The 20,540-nt window shown below is 41.8% G+C and overlaps 1 protein-coding gene across 2 annotated transcripts in view; it reads right to left on the reverse strand.

Annotated features, from left to right (window-relative positions):
* The window catches only part of RASEF (RAS and EF-hand domain containing), a 92,391-nt gene that overhangs the window by 44,632 nt on the left and 27,219 nt on the right, over positions 1 to 20,540 (reverse strand). For both annotated transcript variants that reach the window (XM_006060434.4, XM_006060433.4), the window contains exons 2-4: positions 13,769 to 13,915; positions 10,945 to 11,035; positions 6,052 to 6,147 (exon numbers count right to left, since the gene is read on the reverse strand). In XM_006060434.4, coding sequence (XP_006060496.2) covers positions 6,052 to 6,147; positions 10,945 to 11,035; positions 13,769 to 13,915 — 334 coding nt within the window. The remainder of the gene's footprint in view (positions 1 to 6,051; positions 6,148 to 10,944; positions 11,036 to 13,768; positions 13,916 to 20,540) is intronic.

A 20,540-nucleotide genomic window follows, 5' to 3' on the forward strand; every position in this document is an offset into this window, starting at 1 on the left:
TTTGGTCTTCATCATTATGTTGTATGAGGGCAAGAAATTCTTGTGTCTCCTCTTTTTTTATTGAAATATTTATTTATTTATTTTTGGCTGTGTCAGGTCTTAGCTGTGCATGTGGGATCTTTGTTGTGGTGGGTAGGCTCCAGAGTGCTTGGGCTCAGCAGTTGCAGCCTGCATGCTTAGTTGCCCCATGGCATGTGGGATCTTAGTTCCCTGACCAGGGACTGAACATGTGTCCCTTGCAATGGCAGACAGATCTTAACCACTGGATCACCAGTGAAGTCCCTCTGTGTCTCCTCTTGCAAACATAATCTTAGTATAATGATTTGGGATGACATGGAAATAAGTAAGGACAGGGACTAGGAGAATCTATGACTCTAGCATAAAGCAAAGGATTGGTCCATTCAAATTCTGTAATACACGCATTGTATTATGGTCTAATGACCTCTGGAAATCACATATAAGGTTGACATTGATAATACTTTTCCAGGAAGAATGCTGGGGATAATTCTTAATATGTCAGAGGTTTAAATTACAATAACCCACAAAATACAGTTGTCACTTAATCTCATTCAGTATGAGCACTGAAAGGAGCATTAAAGGTTATCGTATGACCGATCAGAGAAGCAAAGTGATGTGCCCACATTCACAGTGCCACTTGCAGGGACGATTATTTTTTAAGTACCTATTTTCATTTTAGCTAAGATATTTCCATTAGTTATGGAGACAATCCACATGCAGGAAGTGAATCCAGTACTGTGCTGGAGACAATGTATATCAGCAGGTGAGAGCCTATTTATTTTAAGCATCTCTTCCCAAATTGCATTCAGTGATGTCAACTTGGCAGCTTGAAATTGGTAATGGTGGAAATATTTATACTATGGAAATTGGTAAATATCAGAAATACTCCTTCTTTTCTTCCCTTTCCAGGGCCTGCTTTTTTTTTCTTTTTTTTAGGCTGTGCCAGGTGTGGCATGTGGGATCTTAGCCCCATCTGGGATCTAACCCACAACCCCTGCAAGGGAAGCTCAGAGTCCTAACCACTGGACCACAGGGAAATTCCTCCAGAGCCTGTTGTTAAACACCTACCAGCAAACCACACGGTAAAATGGACCCTAATCTTTAGAAAACAAATAGAACAAAGGCCAAAACCAATCACACCTTTGCTTTCACTTCAACAGGTTCTCTCCCACCCTGTGCTCTGATCAGGGGTCCTCTAGATCTGGAACTTGCTACAGAGAAGAGAAATATTCATTTCATTTAATAAATATCCAGTGAATACATGTAACCTGTAGTAAGCTGGGTGAAGGACTACATGACCAGGAAAGACTGTTGCTGCTGTCATGAGAAGACAGTCCACCAGACACGTGGGACTCGAGGGCACTTGGTAAAGACATGGAAAGAAAACTGAGGTTTGATGGACAACTATTCAAGGGATCAGAAATATCCATTAGATCTATGCAAAAGATATGCTGCCCTTAGAACCCAAAGCAATTTATAGATTCAATGCAATCCCTATCAAGCTACCAACGGTATTCTTCACAGAGCTAGAACAAATAATTTCACAATTTGTATGGAAATACAAAAAACCTCAAATAGCCAAAGAAATCTTGAGAAAGAAGAATGGAACTGGAGGAATCAACCTGCCTGACTTCAGGCTCTACTACAAAGCCACAGTCATCAAGACGGTATGGTACTGGCACAAAGACAGAAATATAGATCAATGGAACAAAATAGAAAGCCCAGAGATAAATCCACGCACCTATGGACACCTTATCTTTGACAAAGGAGGCAAGAATATACAAAGGATTAAAGACAATCTCTTTAAAAAGTGGTGCTGGGAAAACTGGTCAACCACTTGTAAAAGAATGAAACTAGAACACTTTCTAACACCATACACAAAAATAAACTCAAAATGGATTAAAGATCTAAACGTAAGACCAGAAACTATAAAATTCTAGAGGAGAACATAGGCAAAACACTCTCCAACATACATCACAGCAGGATCCTCTATGACCCACCTCCCAGAATATTGGAAATAAAAGCAAAAATAAACAAACGGGACCTAATTAAACTTAAAAGCTTCTGCACAACAAAGGAAACTATAAGCAAGGTGAAAAGACAGCCTTCAGAATGGGATAAAATAATAGCAAACGAAGCAACTGACAAACAACTAATCTCAAAAATATACAAGCAACTCCTACAGCTCAATTCCAGAAAAATAAATGACCCAATAAAAAAATGGGCCAAAGAACTAAACAGACATTTCTCCAAAGAAGACATACAGATGGCTAACAAACACATGAAGAGATGCTCAACATCACTCATTATCAGATCAGATCAGATCAGATCAGTAGCTCAGTCATGTCTGACTCTTTGCGACCCCATGAATCACACCACGCCAGGCCTCCCTGTCCATCACCAACTCCCGGAGTTCACTCAGACTCACGTCCATTGAGTCAGTGATGCCATCCAGCCATCTCATCCTCTGTTGTCCCCTTCTCCTCCTGCCCCCAATTCCTCCCAGCATCAGAGTCTTTTCCAATGAGTCAACTCTTCGCATGAGGTGGCCAAAGTACTGGAGTTTCAGCTTTAGCATCATTCCTTCCAAAGAACACCCAGGGCTGATCTCCTTCAGAGTGGACTGGTTGGATCTCCTTGCAGTCCAAGGAACTCTCAAGAGTCTTCTCCAACACCACAGTTCAAAGCATCAATTCTTCGGCACTCAGCCTTCTTCACAGTCCAACTCTCACATCCATACATGACCACAGGAAAAACCATAGCCTTGACTTGCCGGGAGCCGGCGAGAGACATTCCACTCATGACAAAGGTCATGAGGAAGGAGGCTCGACATACGCAAAGGCGGGATCGAGCCTCGGGAGTGCCCCCGGATATTCTCGAGCATCTACCCCCCAAAAACCAGAGTCTGCCTACTTTATTGATTTGTGCTCTCACCTCTGACTTTACTGGGGGCTGTCCCCCACCATCATCTCGCTCTCTCTGTCAAAGAGCTAACTTACAGCTCCAATTAATAAAGTTCCTGGGCAATTAGGAGTGTTTAAATCCAAACCCCTCAGATGGCTCTCTAACTCGCCTGACAAGTTTACCCGGACACCTACAGCTATGCATACGATTGTTTACAGTCTCCCAGCCTCGAGAGGCATGGGAAGCTTAAGATATTCAAATAGCTTAGAGCCTCTCAGAGAGTTAGAAACTGTCAGAATAAAACTAGTAAAAGATTTCATTGATGAGCCAATGTTTGTTGCCAAGTTTTCACATCCCCTGAATTGTATCCTTGAATGTGTATTAATTAATATAGTTGGTATGTAGAAAAAATAAGTAGTGGCCTTGGTGTTAGTAACTTTAGACCCTTAAGGTAATAAATTCTTTCCTTTGTAAACCCATTACACCTCCGCCCTATAGGAAGGCAATTTTATCTTGGAAGATGGCGCCAAACCTTAAAATAATTACTCTTAGAGAAAATAAGTCTTTGTTGATAAGTCCTTGTCAAGAGTCATAAAATGTTAATAGGCCTTCTGGCCAGAAGATGATGTAAATCACCTAAACCATTTGTATACAATAAATTTGCAGGAAAGAAACCCTGGTTTTTGATAAGCATCAAAGACTGCTGACTTTGCATCCCCTATTATCCTCTATGTGTAACTTAGGGTATAAAAGCCCCTGTTGAAAATAAAGCTATGGGCCTTGCTCACCAACGCTTGGTCTCCCCATGTCATTCTTCCCTTTAACTTCCAGCTGAGTGTCCATCTGGAGCGCGGATATCCTCTGCAACCATTTATTTGCCTGGGCTTCTAAGACCCACTCGAGAAGGTGTCTAAGATGGGGCACCTTCCGCTATTCGAGAGGGTGCCTGCAGCCTCCGTGGTCAGAGCTAACCTGGTGTCACGGGTTATATTGATTTTCCGCGTAAACCAAGCCACTCAGCTTCTTTTCTCCACTGAATTTTCCTACTGAGCTATCCTCATTCTATTACTCTTTATTATTTCTAATTAACATTTGAATAGGTCGCCTAGCCGTCTCTCCTTCGAATACCCTGGATCAGCCGGGGCTGGACCTCGGCATTGACTAGCTGGACCTTTGTTGGCAAAATAATGTCTCTGCTTTTGAATATGCTATCTAGGTTGGTCATAACTTTCCTTCCAAGGAGTAAGCGTCTTTTAATTTCATGGCTGCAGTCACCATCTGTAGTGATTTTGGAGCCCCGAAAAATAAAGTCTGACACTGTTTCCACTGTTTCCCCATCTATTTCCCATGAAGTGATGGGACCGGATGCCATGATCTTCGTTTTCTGAATGTTGAGCTTCAAGCCAACTTTTTCACTCTCCACTTTCACTTTCATCAAGAGGCTTTTTAGTTCCTCTTCACTTTCTGCCATAAGGGTGGTGTCATCTGCATATCTGAGGTGATTGATATTTCTCCCGGCAATCTTGATTCCAGCTTGTGTTTCTTCCAGTCCAGCGTTTCTCATGATGTACTCTGCATGTTAAGTTAAATAAACAGGGTGACAATATACAGCCTTGATGAACTCCTTTTCCTATTTGGAACCAGTCTGTTGTTCCATGTCCAGTTCTAACTGTTGCTTCCTGACCTGCAAAAACTGCATACAAATTTCTCAAGAGGCAGATCAGGTGGTCTGGTATTCCCATCTCTTTCAGAATTTTCTACAGTTGATTGTGATCCACACAGTCAAAGGCTTTGGCATAGTCAATAAAGCAGAAATAGATGTTTTTCTGGAACTCTCTGTTTTTTCCCATGATCCAGCGGATGTTGGCAATTTATCTCTGGTTCCTCTGCCTTTTGTAAAACCAGCTTGAACATCAGGAAGTTCACGGTTCATATATTGCTGAAGCCTGGCTTGGAGAATTTTGAGCATTACTTTACTAGCACGTGATATGAGTGCAATTGTGGGGTAGTTTGAGCATTCTCTGGCATTGCCTTTCTTTGGGATTGGAATGAAAACTGACCTTTTCCAGTCCTGTGGCCACTGCTGAGTTTTCCAAATTTGATGGCATATTGAGTGCAATATTTCTCATTATCAGAGAAAGGCAAATCAAAACCACTATGAGGTACCATTTCACGCCAGTCAGAATGGCTGCTATCCAAAAGTCTACAAACAATAAATGCTGGAGAGGGTGTGGAGAAAACGGAACCCTCTTACACTGTTGGTGGGAATGCAAACTAGTACAGCCACTATGGAGAACAGTGTGGAGATTCCTTAAAAAACTGGAAATAGAACTGCCTTATGACCCAGCAATCCCACTGCTGGGCATACACACCGAGGAAACCAGAATTGAAAGAGACACGTGTACCCCAATGTTCATCGCAGTACTGTTTATAATAGCCAGGTCATGGAAGCAACCTAGATGTCCATCAGCAGATGAATGGATAAGAAAGCTGTGGTACATATACACAATGGAGTATCATTCAGCCATTAAAAAGAATACATTTGAATCATTTCTAATGAGGTGGATGAAACTGGAACCTATTATACAGAGTGAAGTAAGCCAGAAAGAAAAACACCAATACAGTATACTAACGCATATATATGGAATTTAGAAAGATGGTAACAATAACCCTGTATACGAGACAGCAAAAGAGACACTGATGTATAGAACAGTCTTTTGGACTCTGTGGGAGAGGGAGAGGGTGGGATGATTTGGGAGAATGGCATTGAAACATGTATAATATCATATATGAAATGAGTCGCCAGTCCAGGTTTGATGCATGATACTGGATGCTTGGGGCTGGTGCCCTGGGACGACCCAGAGGGATGGTACGGGGAGGGAGGAGGGTTCAGGATGGGGAACACGTGTATACTTGTGGCGGATTCATGTTGATATATGGCAAAACCAATACAATATTGTAAAGTTAAAAAATAAAATTAAAAAAAAAATTCTTGCCAAGGAGTCCAATTTGATTCTGATATCTGATCCATCCACAGCTTCAATATGATCCCCTATGTTTTTAGTTGCTAAAAATTTAGACATACTGAGATACTGAAGCTATCCCTCAGTCGAGCTGCCCTATACCTACCTTCTTGAGTTTCTTTATAGTCACCTGTAGGTCTCCTACTTCTGTTTCATATTGACGCCTGAGGTCACTGAGGGCTTCCTCAGCTTTGCGTTTTTCCTGGGGGGAAAAAAAAACACAACAAAACCAACTTGTTGATTTAAATAGGCTTTTCAAAATACTATAGGTGAGAACATTTTGTGTCAAACCAAGAGAGTTGGACTATAAAGAAAGCTGGGCGCCAAAGAATTGATGCTTTTGAACTGTGGTGTTAGAGAAGACTCTTGAGAGTCCCTTGGACTGCAAGGAGATCCAACCAGTCCATCCTAAAGGAAATCAGTCCTGAATGTTCATTGGAAGGACCGATGTTGAAGCTGAAATGCCAATACTGTGGCTACCTGATGCGAAGAGCAGACTCATTGGAAAAGACCCTTATGCTGGGAAAGATTGAAGGCCTGAGGAGAAGGGGATGACAGAAGATGAGATGGTTGGATGGCATCACCGACTCAATGGACATGAGTTTGAGTAAACTCTGGAGTTGCTGATGGACAGGGAGGCCTGGTGTGCTGCAGTCCATGGGGTTGCAAAGAGTCAGACATGACTGAGTAACTGAACTGAACTGAACTGAAGGGTGATTCCAAATATTCTACACAGAGATGGGGAGAAGGCATAAGGGAAGTAACCAAACTTAAGATGCCCAGCACTTCCAGAATGGAAACCTACAAGAGTGAAGGAACTGCGGAATCCTACAACCTATATACACACATTACCTGGGGTGACACCTCTAAGGCCACTACTTGATTGTGATAGAGGGCTGTAGCACATTGATTAACTAGCTAATTAAATACTGCTATGTTTAATGAAAAGCTCTGGCTCAGCCAAGGGCCCCATCACTTGCCCGAGTCCCATCATGTTATCAGGACTCAGGAAGACCTGGTGTGTTCACTGTTTTTCCAAGAGTCTCCCTGGGCTTCCCTGGTGGCTCAGATGGTAAATAATCCACCTGTAATGCAGGAGACCCAGGTTTGATCCCTGGATTGGGAAGATCCTCTGGAGGAGGGCATGGCTACCCACTCCAGTATTCTTGCCTGGAGAATCCCATGGATAGAAGAGCCTGCTGGGCTACAGTCCATGGGGGTCACAAAGAGCTGGATACAGCTGAGTGACTAACACTACTACTATACCTTATCTAAATACAAATCACACCAACTGCAAATTTCCATGCAAAGTGCTGCTCACAGGCTGGTACTTCTCATATGTATTGCCCCTGGTGCAGAGAATGGCAAAAGGGCACCTCTGGAGGTCAGGGGCTGTAGCTCTCATGAGCCTAAATAGCTCTTAATTTTCTTTTTCTCTTAACATATTGTGGAATTTTATATCCTGTGTTCTGTATTCAAATAAAGTTTTAAGTTTATAATGTAAAACTGAGTGTAATAAGACCTAAATAAACAGAGAATATATCAAGTTTGTAGATCATTCATTGTTATTAAGATGCCAATTCTCCTCCAATTGATCTATAGATGCAATGAAGTCCAGCCAAACCCCAGCAGAGTTTTTTTTTTTTTTTCTTTTAAGAAACTGACAACCTGAGTCTTGGAGAAGGAAATGTCAACCTGTTCCAGTATTCTTGCTTGCAGAATTCCATCGACAGAGGAGCCTGGAAGGCTACGGTCCATGGGGTCGCAAAGAGCCGGACATAACTTAGCGACTAAACAACAAACAACAACCTGATTCTATGGAAATTGAAGACCTAAAATAGAAACTTTGAAAAAGAACAAACCTGAAGAATTAATTTTATTTGATTTCAAGACTTATTTATGAAGCAACAGTCATCAAGACAATGCAATACCAGCATTGTTGCCATTGTTGTTCAGTCGCCGAGTCGTGTCCAACTTTTTGTGACCCCATGGAACAGAATGGAAAGCCCAGAAATAAACCCAACACAGATAAAAATGATTTTGGACAAAGTGCAAAGGCAGTTCAACTGAGAACAGATAGTATTTTCAACAAATGGGCTGAAACAATTAGATATGCACATGCAAAAAAATATGAACTTTGATCCATACCTTGCGAAATGGATCCTAAATGTGAAACCTAAAACAATAAAACTCATAGAAGAAACATGGGAGAAAAATCATTGCAACCTTGGGGTAGGCAAAGATTTCTTAAATATCAAAAGCAGGATACATGAAAGAAAAAGCTGACAAACTGGACTAAAAAAAACCCTGGCTGGGGATTTAAGAACCCACACATTTTGCCCTGTGCGTGGCGAAATGAAAAAAAGAAAAAAGAAGACAACCAAACGGAGTTTTAAAAATGAACAAAATATTCTGACAGATGCTTCACTGGAGAAGACACCAAATGGTTCTGACAAGGAGGAGCCGAGAGGGAGGCATGACACAGGGGCATGGAAAGCAGTAGTACGTGAATGTAACCATTACCTTGACTGTGATGGTGGTTCCTCAGTATATACATAAATCTCATCATATTCTACTCCTTGAGTATATACCGTTTATTGCCTGCCCATTACACCTCCATAAAGCTGTTAAAGCATATTTTTTTAAAAACCCTAATTGACACAATGGGATAAATACTACCTGTGCAAGAGGAGTCAAGGTCAGGAGGAGGTGAATGTGGCTGGAGGACTATGGCAGGGCACTGGGGAGAAGGGAAGGCTTTCTCTGAGCTTTGCAAAATTTAGGAAAGTGGAAAGGAGTCATCAAGGCCAAGAAAACAGCTGGAGTGAAAGCAGAGCAATGAGCCGTGGAGAGCCAGGCGAGACATGCTTAGTAGAGGTAAGTTACGGAAAGTCTTCAATCAGCCTAGACATGTTATTCCAGACAGACTAGGAGACTGGGACAGACTAACAAACAGGTGTCATCCCACGGTCAAAGGAGCTCTGTTGGCAGCGTGTGCTGAGGTTTTCAGAGACTGTGTCCGAGCAGTGACTCACTGGCTGCGTATGCCATTTCTGTGGAACACAGCAACGCTGCTGTGGATGCCACGTATGCACCGCCCCTGTACCAGAGCCAAGGAAAGCGAGGAAGACGTTATAATGAACAAAACATGAAGTTATAACGGGTGGCCTGTGGTCAGGTATCCACTGTGTGCTAGTCTGTGCTTAGTCATGTCTGACTGTTTGCAACCCTATGGACTGTAGCCCACCAAGCTCCTCTGTCCATAGAATTTTCCAGACAGGAATACTGGAGCAGGTTTCCATTTCCTACTCCAGGGGAGCTTTCCCACCCAGGGATCAAACCAGCATCTCTCTGTCTCCTGCACTGGCAGGAGGATTCTTTACCACTGTACCACCTGGGAAGCCTGGGTATCCATTACCAACAACCAATTTGGGAAATGCTTAGCTGGATGAGGCAGAGATTTATTGCAGAACAAAACATGTGCTTGATATGTGCAATGAATGAATGAATGCAGATTAAATGGCTGGAGAGGGGAAAGGCAGAAAAATTAGGATGTTATTGTTTTTAGACTAGAAAGATAAAGGGCTAACAAAAGAATGAGATAACCATTACATTAACCCTGGACCATGGACTCTGAGCCATTTACATGATATCCAAACAGTTATTAAATGTGTTATTAAGAGATAGGAGAACAAAGAGACCTGAAGGCATATATGTGGTAAAGCAAAGCAAGGTGAAGAATCTGAAAGGTCATAAGGTATACAGAGCAATGGGAAAGAGGAGAATGGTAACACCCATGGTGCCCCTATCACACCTCAGCACTAGGCTAGGCATGTATATAGACCATCAGGCTCCACCCTCCTTAAAGCAGGTTGGTGGCTTATCCTATCTAAAGTTGGAACAACAAAGGCTCAGAGGCTAGGTAATTTTTCCAGTGCCACTTAACTGAGATGGGGCAGGGCTGGGAGGCAAACTAAGGCCTGCGGTTTAGTTGCTAAGTCCTGTCCGACTCTTGTGACCCCTGGACTGTAGCCCGCCAGGCTCCTCTGTCCATGGGATTCTCCAGGCAAGAATACTGGAGTGGGTTGCCATGCATTCCTCCAGGGGATCTTCCCAGCTTAGGAATCAAACCCACATCTCCTCTATTGCAGGTCTATCAGAGGCCAATACCCAGGCCCTTCTCACTCAATTTTCTCCTCAGAGTTAATGGGGAAAATGAACAGAAAAAAGAGAACGTGCAACCTAACATTAGCTACTCAAAGAAATATGTCTCTTTTCTGTTTGCAGTAAACATTAATCACTCAAATATATTTTATGAGGAAGAAAGACAATTATTTCTCCTATGGAAGTCACTAAAGGTAACACCCAACTTCCAACTATGAGAGTTCCTGTATTGATAAGTAAAAGCATATCCCACCGTAACAGTGTTTTAACTTCATTGTAATCTAGATTTATTTACTTTATATTATTTATTTATTTGACTGCCCCAGGTCTTAGTTGCGGCATGTGGGATCTAGTTCCCTGACCAGAGATCAAACTTGGGCCCTCTGTATTGGAAGCTTGTAGCCTTAGTCACTGGACCCCAGGGAAGTCCTTGTAATCTAGATTTAAAGCAGTAGTGGCCATGGGCTGAGAGACAGTGGTATTAAGGGTGAAGCCAACCTCCCCTACAAAGATGGCTTCTCCTTTAGGCCTCAGCTCTCTTGTCCCATCTTCAAGGAGGCCCCTGACCTCCAAGTCTGAAGCAGCTTGTCTACCACACATGATGTTTCTTTACTGAGCTTGTTGCCATCTGAAATTAGCCCCTTTATTTGACTGCTTATTGTCTCTCTGTTTGTTTTTCCTTAATCTATCCCCCTCAAAACCACCACCAACAAAGCCCTTGTTGAGAGTGCCTGTGGCAATCTGGATGTGCTGTACCCAGAGAATGCCCCGTGCCCTGTACATAAAAGGTAGTCCAAGGATTCATTGCATAAACAGGCCAGTCCCACAAACTCACATCTTTCCGTGTCTTGTGTTCTGCAGCCTGAATCCTCTGATCCATTTCCTCTTCCAGCTCACTCAACTGCATGGCTGCCTTGTCCTGGGCTCTGAAATTCAAGAGGGTACACACCTTTTCATTATACTCTTGGCCTTGCAGCATGAAGAGAAAATTCTGACCTCAGCTATTTCAAGCTATTTTACAGATGAGAAACATACCATTTAAAATAATATTCCCCATTCCTTCCACATAATAAAGTGAGATTGGCAATTGGACCAGCTGGGTGTAAAGGGACATTGAAACTAGATATTAAATAAATGGAACAGAATAGATTAAATGGTATTAAACTATACTGTAGCAAAGAACAGAGAAAGATACCAGACTACTGAGAGGCTCTCAGTAAATTCTGAAAATCTTTTTTGCTGCTGAGCTACAACACCGGATTAAAAAAAAAAAAACCCTCCATGGATAGATACGATTCTGAAATTTTATTACATGAAACACACAATGCTATATGCTATAGTTAAATGGGAAAAAAGATCTCAAAAATTATTTCTAGTCAGTTTCCTAAAGTTTTGCAATGTAGATATTGTTGGCCTTTAGAAAATTCCTGTTTCTTTTATGAATATAATCAATGAATCATATTTCTGTGGGGGCAGAGCATACTGAATTGCCAAAAAGTTAGAAACAGGAAAATTTCTTTGAGATGATGTTCAGATAGTTTTATTTAATAATTGTCTAGTATGAAGACATCTGTCACTTTACAATAATTGAGGCTTCAGATTAAGCCCTAAAATTTTTTTTTTGTTCTATTTCAGCTCTATGTCCAATTATCTAAATTTTCACATGCATATGTCTTGCCTACTCAACTAGATTGTGACTTAAAGCAGCCACCATGAGACTTAGAGTCAATTTACTTGCCCCAATGATATGGTGTTGATAAAAGGAGAAACAGGATTCAGTAGAAGGCCTTTGTCTTCCAGTCTAATGGCTTCCACCACACCATCCTACCTGCTTTTAATTCATTTACCCCCTCTCATACAATTTGCTCATTAGTTTAATTTCTACAAAAGGTTCCAAACAAGCATTGATGGGTGGAGGGAAGACCCCAAAGTAAAATTCTGGGTGACTTATCACTGTTTTCTGCTCCCGTTAACTTCCTCCTCACCTTACAGCCCGCTGAGGTTATGTTAATCAAGTTTGGACTGTCATCTAGTTTTAGTCTGTTTACAAACACTTGCTATTTCAAATGCAGGCACCATGTATCTCCACAGAAACTTTCAGGTTTTATTGGTCAGCTCTGGGACTGTAAGTAGCTAAGTCACACATTTGTTTCTCCCTTTATATGTTCATTTTCCTCAGCCATTCCTTCTAGACATCCAGTGCCAAACATCTGGGCATTCAGGACTGCTCCTGAATGTGTCCCCTCTGCCTTCTTTACTTCTGAACAACTCTTTTTTTCTTTCTTTCATTTTTTTTTTGGAGGGTTAAATCAGGGTAGTCTATAATGACACATTGTTTGCCCCATAAGACTCAGTCAGTCAGTCAGTCAGTTTAGTCGCTCAGTGGTGTCCAACTCTTTGCGACCCCATGGCAGTAAGACTCAACTCCCAGTAATGTGTCCAGCATGTTGGGAATGCCCACTTTAACCTTAGTCCAGGACTCCTACTAGGACACTGGGAATCCTTTCTTCAGATGCAAGGGTGGAGTAAAAAGACTGAGGCCCTCCCCCAACCCAAAACACATGAGGACGGATGGTCCTTAGTCAAGAAGGTAAGAGAATGTTTACAGGAGTCACCTAAACACCTCAGTGAGGTTTCTGTCAGCTCAGAGAAGCGGCCTTTAAGAGGCCTTGTGCTTAGACCAGAGCCTGACTTCGGCTCCCACGCACAGAAGTAGAGGGGAGAGACGCCCCAAGAGTTCCACTCCCTCTACAGCAGAGAGCAGCCTGGCTGAGAAGGAGAACAGAGGGGAGAGAATGCCATTCTTTCTTCCTGATGGCTTTACACAGGACTATCCTTACAGGCCACCTGTGTGAATGTGTGTATATCTATGTGTGCCCCATGTATCTGTGTGGGTACATGTACATACAGGGAGTGAGTGTGTTTTCACTGATGCTTGGATTGTAACATATAAATTATATTGCAAATATAAATTTTTCTTTGGCACTGCATTGCTGTTAAAACCGTTAAGAAAGTCTGTGTGAGCCAGCTGTGGCTTTCATAAACTCTCTGATGGGAGTCAGGGGCTAGAGGTTTTCAGATTTTCAGTTTAAGCTGGTGAGGAGGGCTAGAGAGAGGGAAAGGAGCACTGCTGAGCACTCGCCATGTGGTAAGCCCAGTGCCAAGGGCATCACCCATGACTCACCCACGAAGTCTCCACACCCTGAGGATGTGAAAATTTATAGCCTCACTTTGCAGATGCAGAACCTGAGACTCAGGGAGAGTAAGTAACCCACCCAGAGTCACTCCCCTGTCAGCGACAAGGTCAGGCTTCAAATGAAGTCTCTGCCTGTCTCTCTCTGGATGAAAAGTTTCCTGTAGGTTTCAAGTGGCTGGATATAAGATAATGGAACTCTTTGAACAGTTCTGTATGGATCACAGCCCTTGAAAGGTTTATACGATAGGATCATGGGGACATGCTGATGGACTGCTGGCTGACGCTACAAAGTACTGCCAGACTCAGCTTCCCTCATGCTGGTTTAGTTCAGAAGGCTCCAGATTCCTCAGGTTTGGGCAGTCCCCCCATATCATAACATGATAATGTTTCATCTTTGCGCCACTCAGTCAGAGAGCCATTTAAAGGACCCCTTCTGCCATGGAGAGAGGAAAGACTTTAATACCTCTTCACTGCAATGGCCAGGTTTTCCATTTCTGTGCTCTGAAGTTTGATCTCACGGATAAAGTTCTTTATAACATGTTCATATGGTTGAATGAGTCTTGGCTCCACGAGGTTGATGTTTTGATACAAGGTACTGACTTGCTCTTTTCTGTCCAAAAAAAATTAAATTAAAAATTAAATAAAACCAAGTAAAAAAATTCAAATTTCAGAATATGTTTCAGAAAGAGATATATAAGAACCAAGGAAGAAAAATGTAACAACAGAATGACCAGAATGGAGGGAAAACAGAAGTCAGAGATGCTAATGCATTATTCTACATATTATTATTAAACAGTGAACAGCAACTTCATTTTTTCCCAGCTTTATTATGATTGACAAATAAAAACTGTATATATTTAGGTTGTTCAATATGATTATAAAAGGTGTACAATGTGTACAAAGTGGTGATTTAATATCAGAAGATGGAGGCCTTCTTCACAGGGAAGGTCTGATCAGATCAGATCAGGTCTGATAGAGAAGGATATTTTTTGTCACTGCTGGCTATTTCCTTTCTTTCACACAGAGTTATAGAAAAAAATTTGGCAACCAACTAATTGCTTATAACATGTTCCACCAACCCTGATAAGATGTATTTCAGACTTTATGATCATAAAAGTACATACACCTATCATTTTATAGTCAGTTAAAAATTATTTCATTTATTTATATGTGACAATCCTCATACCTGTTATTATTTGTAAAAGCCAAATATTTTGGGGTCATTTCAAAAGAAAAACTGGCAAGACTGGACAGCTGATCTGCTAGGGGACAAAGGACTGAGTCAGTGAGGCTAATGGTGTCCTTGACCCAAGTCTGGGAGCTCACATGCTGAGTAATACCGAGGGAAGACCATGTGAAGACATGGTTAGACGGCCAGTGACAAGCCAAGGGGAGAGGCTCTCACCTCCAACCCTCCAATACCTTGATCTTAAACTTCCAGCCTTCAGAATTGAGAGAAAATAAATCTCTCTTGTTTAGGCCACCCAGTCAGAAATATTTGCTATCAGAAATTCCTAGGCAACCATAGCAAACAGTGAAAGTTTCCAAGGTCATACACTGAATGGTGGAGTTGGGATTCAAACTCAATTTGATACTACAGATCACATGGCCAACCATTACATTATATTGCTTCCTAGTGGTGTCAGACATCTGAAACTTGGCAGAAGAAATGGGATTCAAACTCATTCCAATAACTATGAAACACTGCAAAGTGTCAGGTATACATTAACCCGAAGCTTAGTTAAGCATGGCCCTGAGGTGTGTCCATGTAGCTATAAACTCTCCCAGGGTTTGCTCTTAAAAATAAACTGCTTGATGTGTGTAGAGGCCAATTATGATCCAAAAGAATGGCTCATGTGAAGTATTATTAATAAATCTGCAGGAATATGTCAATTTATTTGGTGATACGAGGTACTCATTCCTATCAGAGCTGAGTACAAACACTGCCCACAGTAGTGAGCCTTATATTAAAGGGCAGCAAAAAAAAAAAAAAAGTCTACTTTTAGATTGTCCTGTACTTTAACGGATCACTAACTTCTTTACCTTTTTTCGTTTACTGACTACCAGTGGTATACAAAGCATTAAAACTTTCTTGTTAATAGGAACCTGCCTGTGAAGGATGGCCATTAAGATGGTGCTCTGTGACAACCTAGAGGGGTGGGATAGGGAAGGAGGTTCAAGAGGGAGGGGACATATGTATACCTATGGCTGATTCATGTTGATATATGGCAGAAACCATCACAATATTGTAATTATTCTCCAATTAAAAATAAAATAAAAAAAACAGATAGTCACCAAGAGTCCTTATCTCTTGGATAACTGCACAGCAATAAAATGTTCAGAAGTAGATGCCTCATAAGATTCCCTGAATTTCTGAAAATTTCTAAAATAAGAAAGAAGCATAATGTATGTACATTCTCTTGGGTCCTTTGCTGGTCCTGGTATTACACAGAATGTCAGAAATAGTTTACAGTGAAGCGTACAAATAGGTTAATTGTAGGAATGTCTGCCATTAGCAGGAAATATGTTACATGGTTAACTGTTGTATCAGGGACTAGCTGGGATCTACCCTGCTTCTTTTTTTTTCTTTAATTAATTAATTAATTTTAATTGGAAGCTAATTACTTTACAACACTGTAGTGGTTTTTGCCATACATTGACATGAATCAGCCATAGGTGTACATGTGTTCCCCATCCTGAACCCCCCTCCCACCTCCCTCCCCATCCCATCCCTCAGGGTCATCCCAGTGCACCAGCCCTGAGCACCCTGTCTCATGCATGGAACCTGGACTGGCAATCTATTTCAGTTCTAATGAGGTGGATGAAACTGGAGCCTCTTATACAGAGTGTAGTAAGTCAGAAAGAAAAAACACCAATACAGTATATTAATACATATATATGGAATTTAGAAAGATGGTAACAATGACCCTGCTTCTTTTTATAGGGGAGAACTGATTCTTCAGCACCTAAGGCAGGTAGGCTGGAGCCATAGTTGTGGCCCATGGAATGGGAACAGAAATGATGTGTTTGCCACTTCTGTGCTTGGCTGCTAAAATCCTTTGTAAGATGCTAGCTCGAAGTTAGCTGATATTCATTCTCATTATCTCTTTCTTGTATCTATTTTGCTTGCACTCTCACACCCCTACCCTATTTCCTCCCCACCCCCACCACTATCTGTCTCCTCCTTTGCCTCTCTCCTCCTTTCCTCACCCTCGCAGCTGAAGTGAAAATCTCTAGCATGGCCAAACACGTGATGAAATGTGTTTGGATCACCTCACTGAAAGACACTGCCTGACTACATCAATCTTCCCAACATGAGAGAAAGAAGTTAGTATTTTGTAGAGCTTAAGACTTGGAAGTTCTTTGTAAAAGTCAACTTGGACTTAAAAAGTTGGCATTACACTTTCCTATTTTGTTTTTTTAATCATCATCTTCCATATTAAATTACCTTCTTCCTTCCTTCCTTGATAGCTTCATATTAACTAAACAATAAAGCTTCTATGACGAAGGTAAATCTTTACTGCTACCATCTACTCTCTTTCAAAGGAATAAAAGACTATTCTGAAGCATTTATATAGTGAAGCAGACATTTATTAAGCTCCTTGTATATGTAGTCCTGGGGTGATCTCAGCATTTACATGTACTAGTCACTTAACGTTCATGACAACACTATGAAGACGTTATCACTGGTATGCTATTCACCACAGACGAAAGGAGGTAAGTACCATCCTGGTCTCAGAGCCAGGATTCCAATTCACCCCACCTGGCTCCAGAGTCTAGCTCTCAGGGAAGAACTATCTCTAGGCCTAGAGTAAGCACTAATGTGCTGTTCAAGGGTCCAAAGGGCATACTTCCAAGAAAAAATATTGATGTACCAAGATGTTTTGAAAATTATTTTAGAGGAGGATAGGTATTACCACTATAAGGACCATCTATATTACAAAGGGACTCCTTTAAAGAATGAAGGCATGACTAAGACTAAGATGAGATAACCTTACCAATTCTTATTTACCTAAAGCTATTCGGGGAAAGCACTACTGTACACAGGGGGCACACTTCCAACTCCCCCTCCTTTTGCCCGCTTGCTTCATCTAGTCCGTATCTGTGAAACTAGAGAACCACTGGGATTATGCCAAGAGACTTGAATGAAGTGCAGTTGGAGATTTTCATACCTGATGCAAAAAACAAAACAAAAACAAAAAATACTTTATCTGAACAAAAGATGATACGTGGTCCCTCTATGTAAGACCCTGTATAGGCAGCTAAACACCTATGGATTCTTCAGTTCAGCAGGCTGGGCGCCATTACTTGGTGCCAAGACAGTCTTTTGTTCTGCTGCCAAGAGGACAGGAGCCCCCAGCGTCCTCACTCCTGACGTCAAAGTTTAGACAAGCAGACCGCACGACAGTGTACACATAGCTCTTGTTTTCTCCTGGCCCTGACCCAGGGTGGCACCTCTGGGTGCTAAGAGGGGTGCCCAGTAGTGACAAGGCTCTGAACATTTTGAATTCATTAAATCCAGGATCTCATATAAGACAACTGGGCTTGGATTCACAAACACCGTGCAGACCTGTTTACAGGTGTAGTGGACAAATACTGGGTAAAAATTCAGGGATGGGTTGTATGCGTTAGTCAGCCAAGATGAAAAACGGTTTTTTTCTTCTGTTTAGAGAGAGTTACTCACTAAAAATTATCTAATTTATATGTTAAGGAAAGAGATCAGATGAAGTGAGAAAAACACGCCCTGGATTACCAACTGGTTTTAGATGTCTAAAATCTGAGCCTTTTCATCTTCTTATTCAATAAATTACAAGACTTTGTATGAAAGACAGTGCTAGAGGCAAACTGCTGATGAAAAAGTCACAACTTAAAAACGTAAAATTATCCCTGGAAAATAGACATTGTAAATCGTAAATATTTCCATTAAAGCTGAGAGGGAAATTGTCTGAATTTAGGAGAAAAAAATTGGTATCATTAAGATGGGTAAAAAAATTTAAAGGTCACACACTTCCACAGGATTAACGTTTTACATATTTAATATTTAATATTACATATTAACATAGCACATATTTGTCTATGTTTATATATTGTTAATGTAGTAGGGCCGCAGATGGTGGAGAATCTGCTTGCAATGCAGGACACCTGGGTTTGATTCCTGGCTTGGGAAGATCCCCTGGAGAAGGGCACAGCAACCCAGTCCAGTATTCTTGCCTGGAGAATCCCATGGACAGAGGAGCCTGGTGGGCTACATACAGTCCATGGGGTCACACAGAGTTGGACAAGACTGAGCAACTAACACACAATGTAGTAAGGCCAGTATTCAGAATGCCTGGACCCCTTTAGTCTCAGGACAACCCTGGGAAATAGTTAAGTACAGGCAACACCACTCCAGGCTAAAGAACATGGTGAACCAGTAAGGTTGGTAGGAAAAGTTGGCCCTTAGATTCCACATCTTGCTGTTTTAAGCATTGAAATACAGAGCTAAACTACTTATTTAAACTATAAGTTACATATATTTAAAACTTTAAATGACTTTCTGTAGACAAAAGCAAAGAGTATTCAATGCCAATGTCTACATCATTCTACATTCAGTTCGGTTCAGTCACTCAGTCGTATCTGACTCTTTGCAACCCCATGAACTGCAGCACGTCAGGCCTGCCCTGTAATCATTCTACATTAGGGATGGCTGGAAGAATGGGAAATGAAATACCCACACAATCCAAAGGGTACTATGTTAGATCCTGGAAATAAAATGCTAAGAAACAGACTGAGTACCTTCCCTTATGGGGCTCACAATGAAGATTAAGTATAAGATGCTCTGACAGCCCAGAGCAGGTGAATGAGACCAAGCCTTGGGGGATGATGACCTGAAACATGACTAGATGTGAATGAGGCAGAAGTGGGGTATAGGTAACCTCTCCCAGGAACCAATAACCATAGGCTGAGGGGTTTGGAAGCAAGGGAGGGGCCAGCAGAAGTTCCTGTAAATGGAAGAGGCTGGGGAGCTTGGAGTGGGGGAGGGGCCAGCAGCATTAGATTAGGATAGGTATTAACAGGAGCAAGCAACTGTACAGAGACTGAAAGCATGGTAAAGATAAGACATGCAAGGGAGCAGTTATCTTGAGAGGGTGGTAAGACACTGGAAGGTTTAAAAAGGAAGAGATGACACGATCAAGTATACATCTTAACTATTCCCATCTTCACAAAGTTCTGGCTGAAGCAGAGAATTAACCAAAGGATTGTGAAACAACTTTACAGATACAAAGGTAAACCTCAGTCTACTGCAATTTAATCCAGCAATGTGGGGCCTCAGGAATTTTCATGAGCTTCTAGTTTCCTTTATTATAGAACATGTAAAATTATAGACAACTAAATGGCAGAAAGTGAAGAAGAACTAAAGAGCCTCTTGATGAAAGTGAAAGATGAGAGTGAAAAAGTTGGCTTAAAGCTCAACATTCAGAAAACTAAGATCATGGCATCCGGTCCCATCACTTCATGGCAGATAGGTGGGGAAACAGTGGGTGACTTTATTTTTCTGGGCTCCAAAATCACTGCAGATGGTGACTGCAGCAATGAAATTAAAAGATGGTTACTCCTTGGAAGGAAAGTTATGACCAACCTAGACAGCATATACAAAAGCAGAGACGTTACTTTGCCAACAAAGGTTTTTCCAGTGATCATGTATGGATGTGAGAGTTGGACTATAAAGAAAGCTGAGTGCCAAAGAATTGATGCTTTTGAACTGTGTTGTTGGAGAAGACTCTTGAGAGTACCTTGGACTGCAAGGAGATCCAACCAGTCCATCCTAAGGGAGATCAGTCCTGGGTGTTCATTGGAAGGACTGATGTTGAAGCTGAAACTCCAATACTTTGGCCACCTGATGCGAAGAGTGAACTCACTGGAAAGACACTGATGCTGGGAAAGACTGAGGGCAGGAGGAGAAGGGGACAACAGAGGATGAGACGGTTGGATGGCATCATTGACTCAATGGACATGGGTTTGGGTGGACTCTGGGAGTTGGTGATAGACAGGGAGGCCTGGCATGCTGCGGTTCATGGGGTCGCAAAGAGTTGGACATGACTGAGTGACTGAATTGAACTGAAAATCTGATTGTACAGACAAACACATCAATGGAACAGAAGAGACAGCCCAGAAGTAGACCCACGTAAGTAGAGTCAGCTGAACTTTGACAAAGGAGCAAGGACAACACAATGAAGCAAAGACAGTCTTTCAAC

Source organism: Bubalus bubalis, chromosome 3 (genome assembly GCF_019923935.1).
Source record: "Bubalus bubalis isolate 160015118507 breed Murrah chromosome 3, NDDB_SH_1, whole genome shotgun sequence".
In the NCBI taxonomy this organism is placed as follows: Eukaryota; Metazoa; Chordata; class Mammalia; order Artiodactyla; family Bovidae; genus Bubalus; species Bubalus bubalis.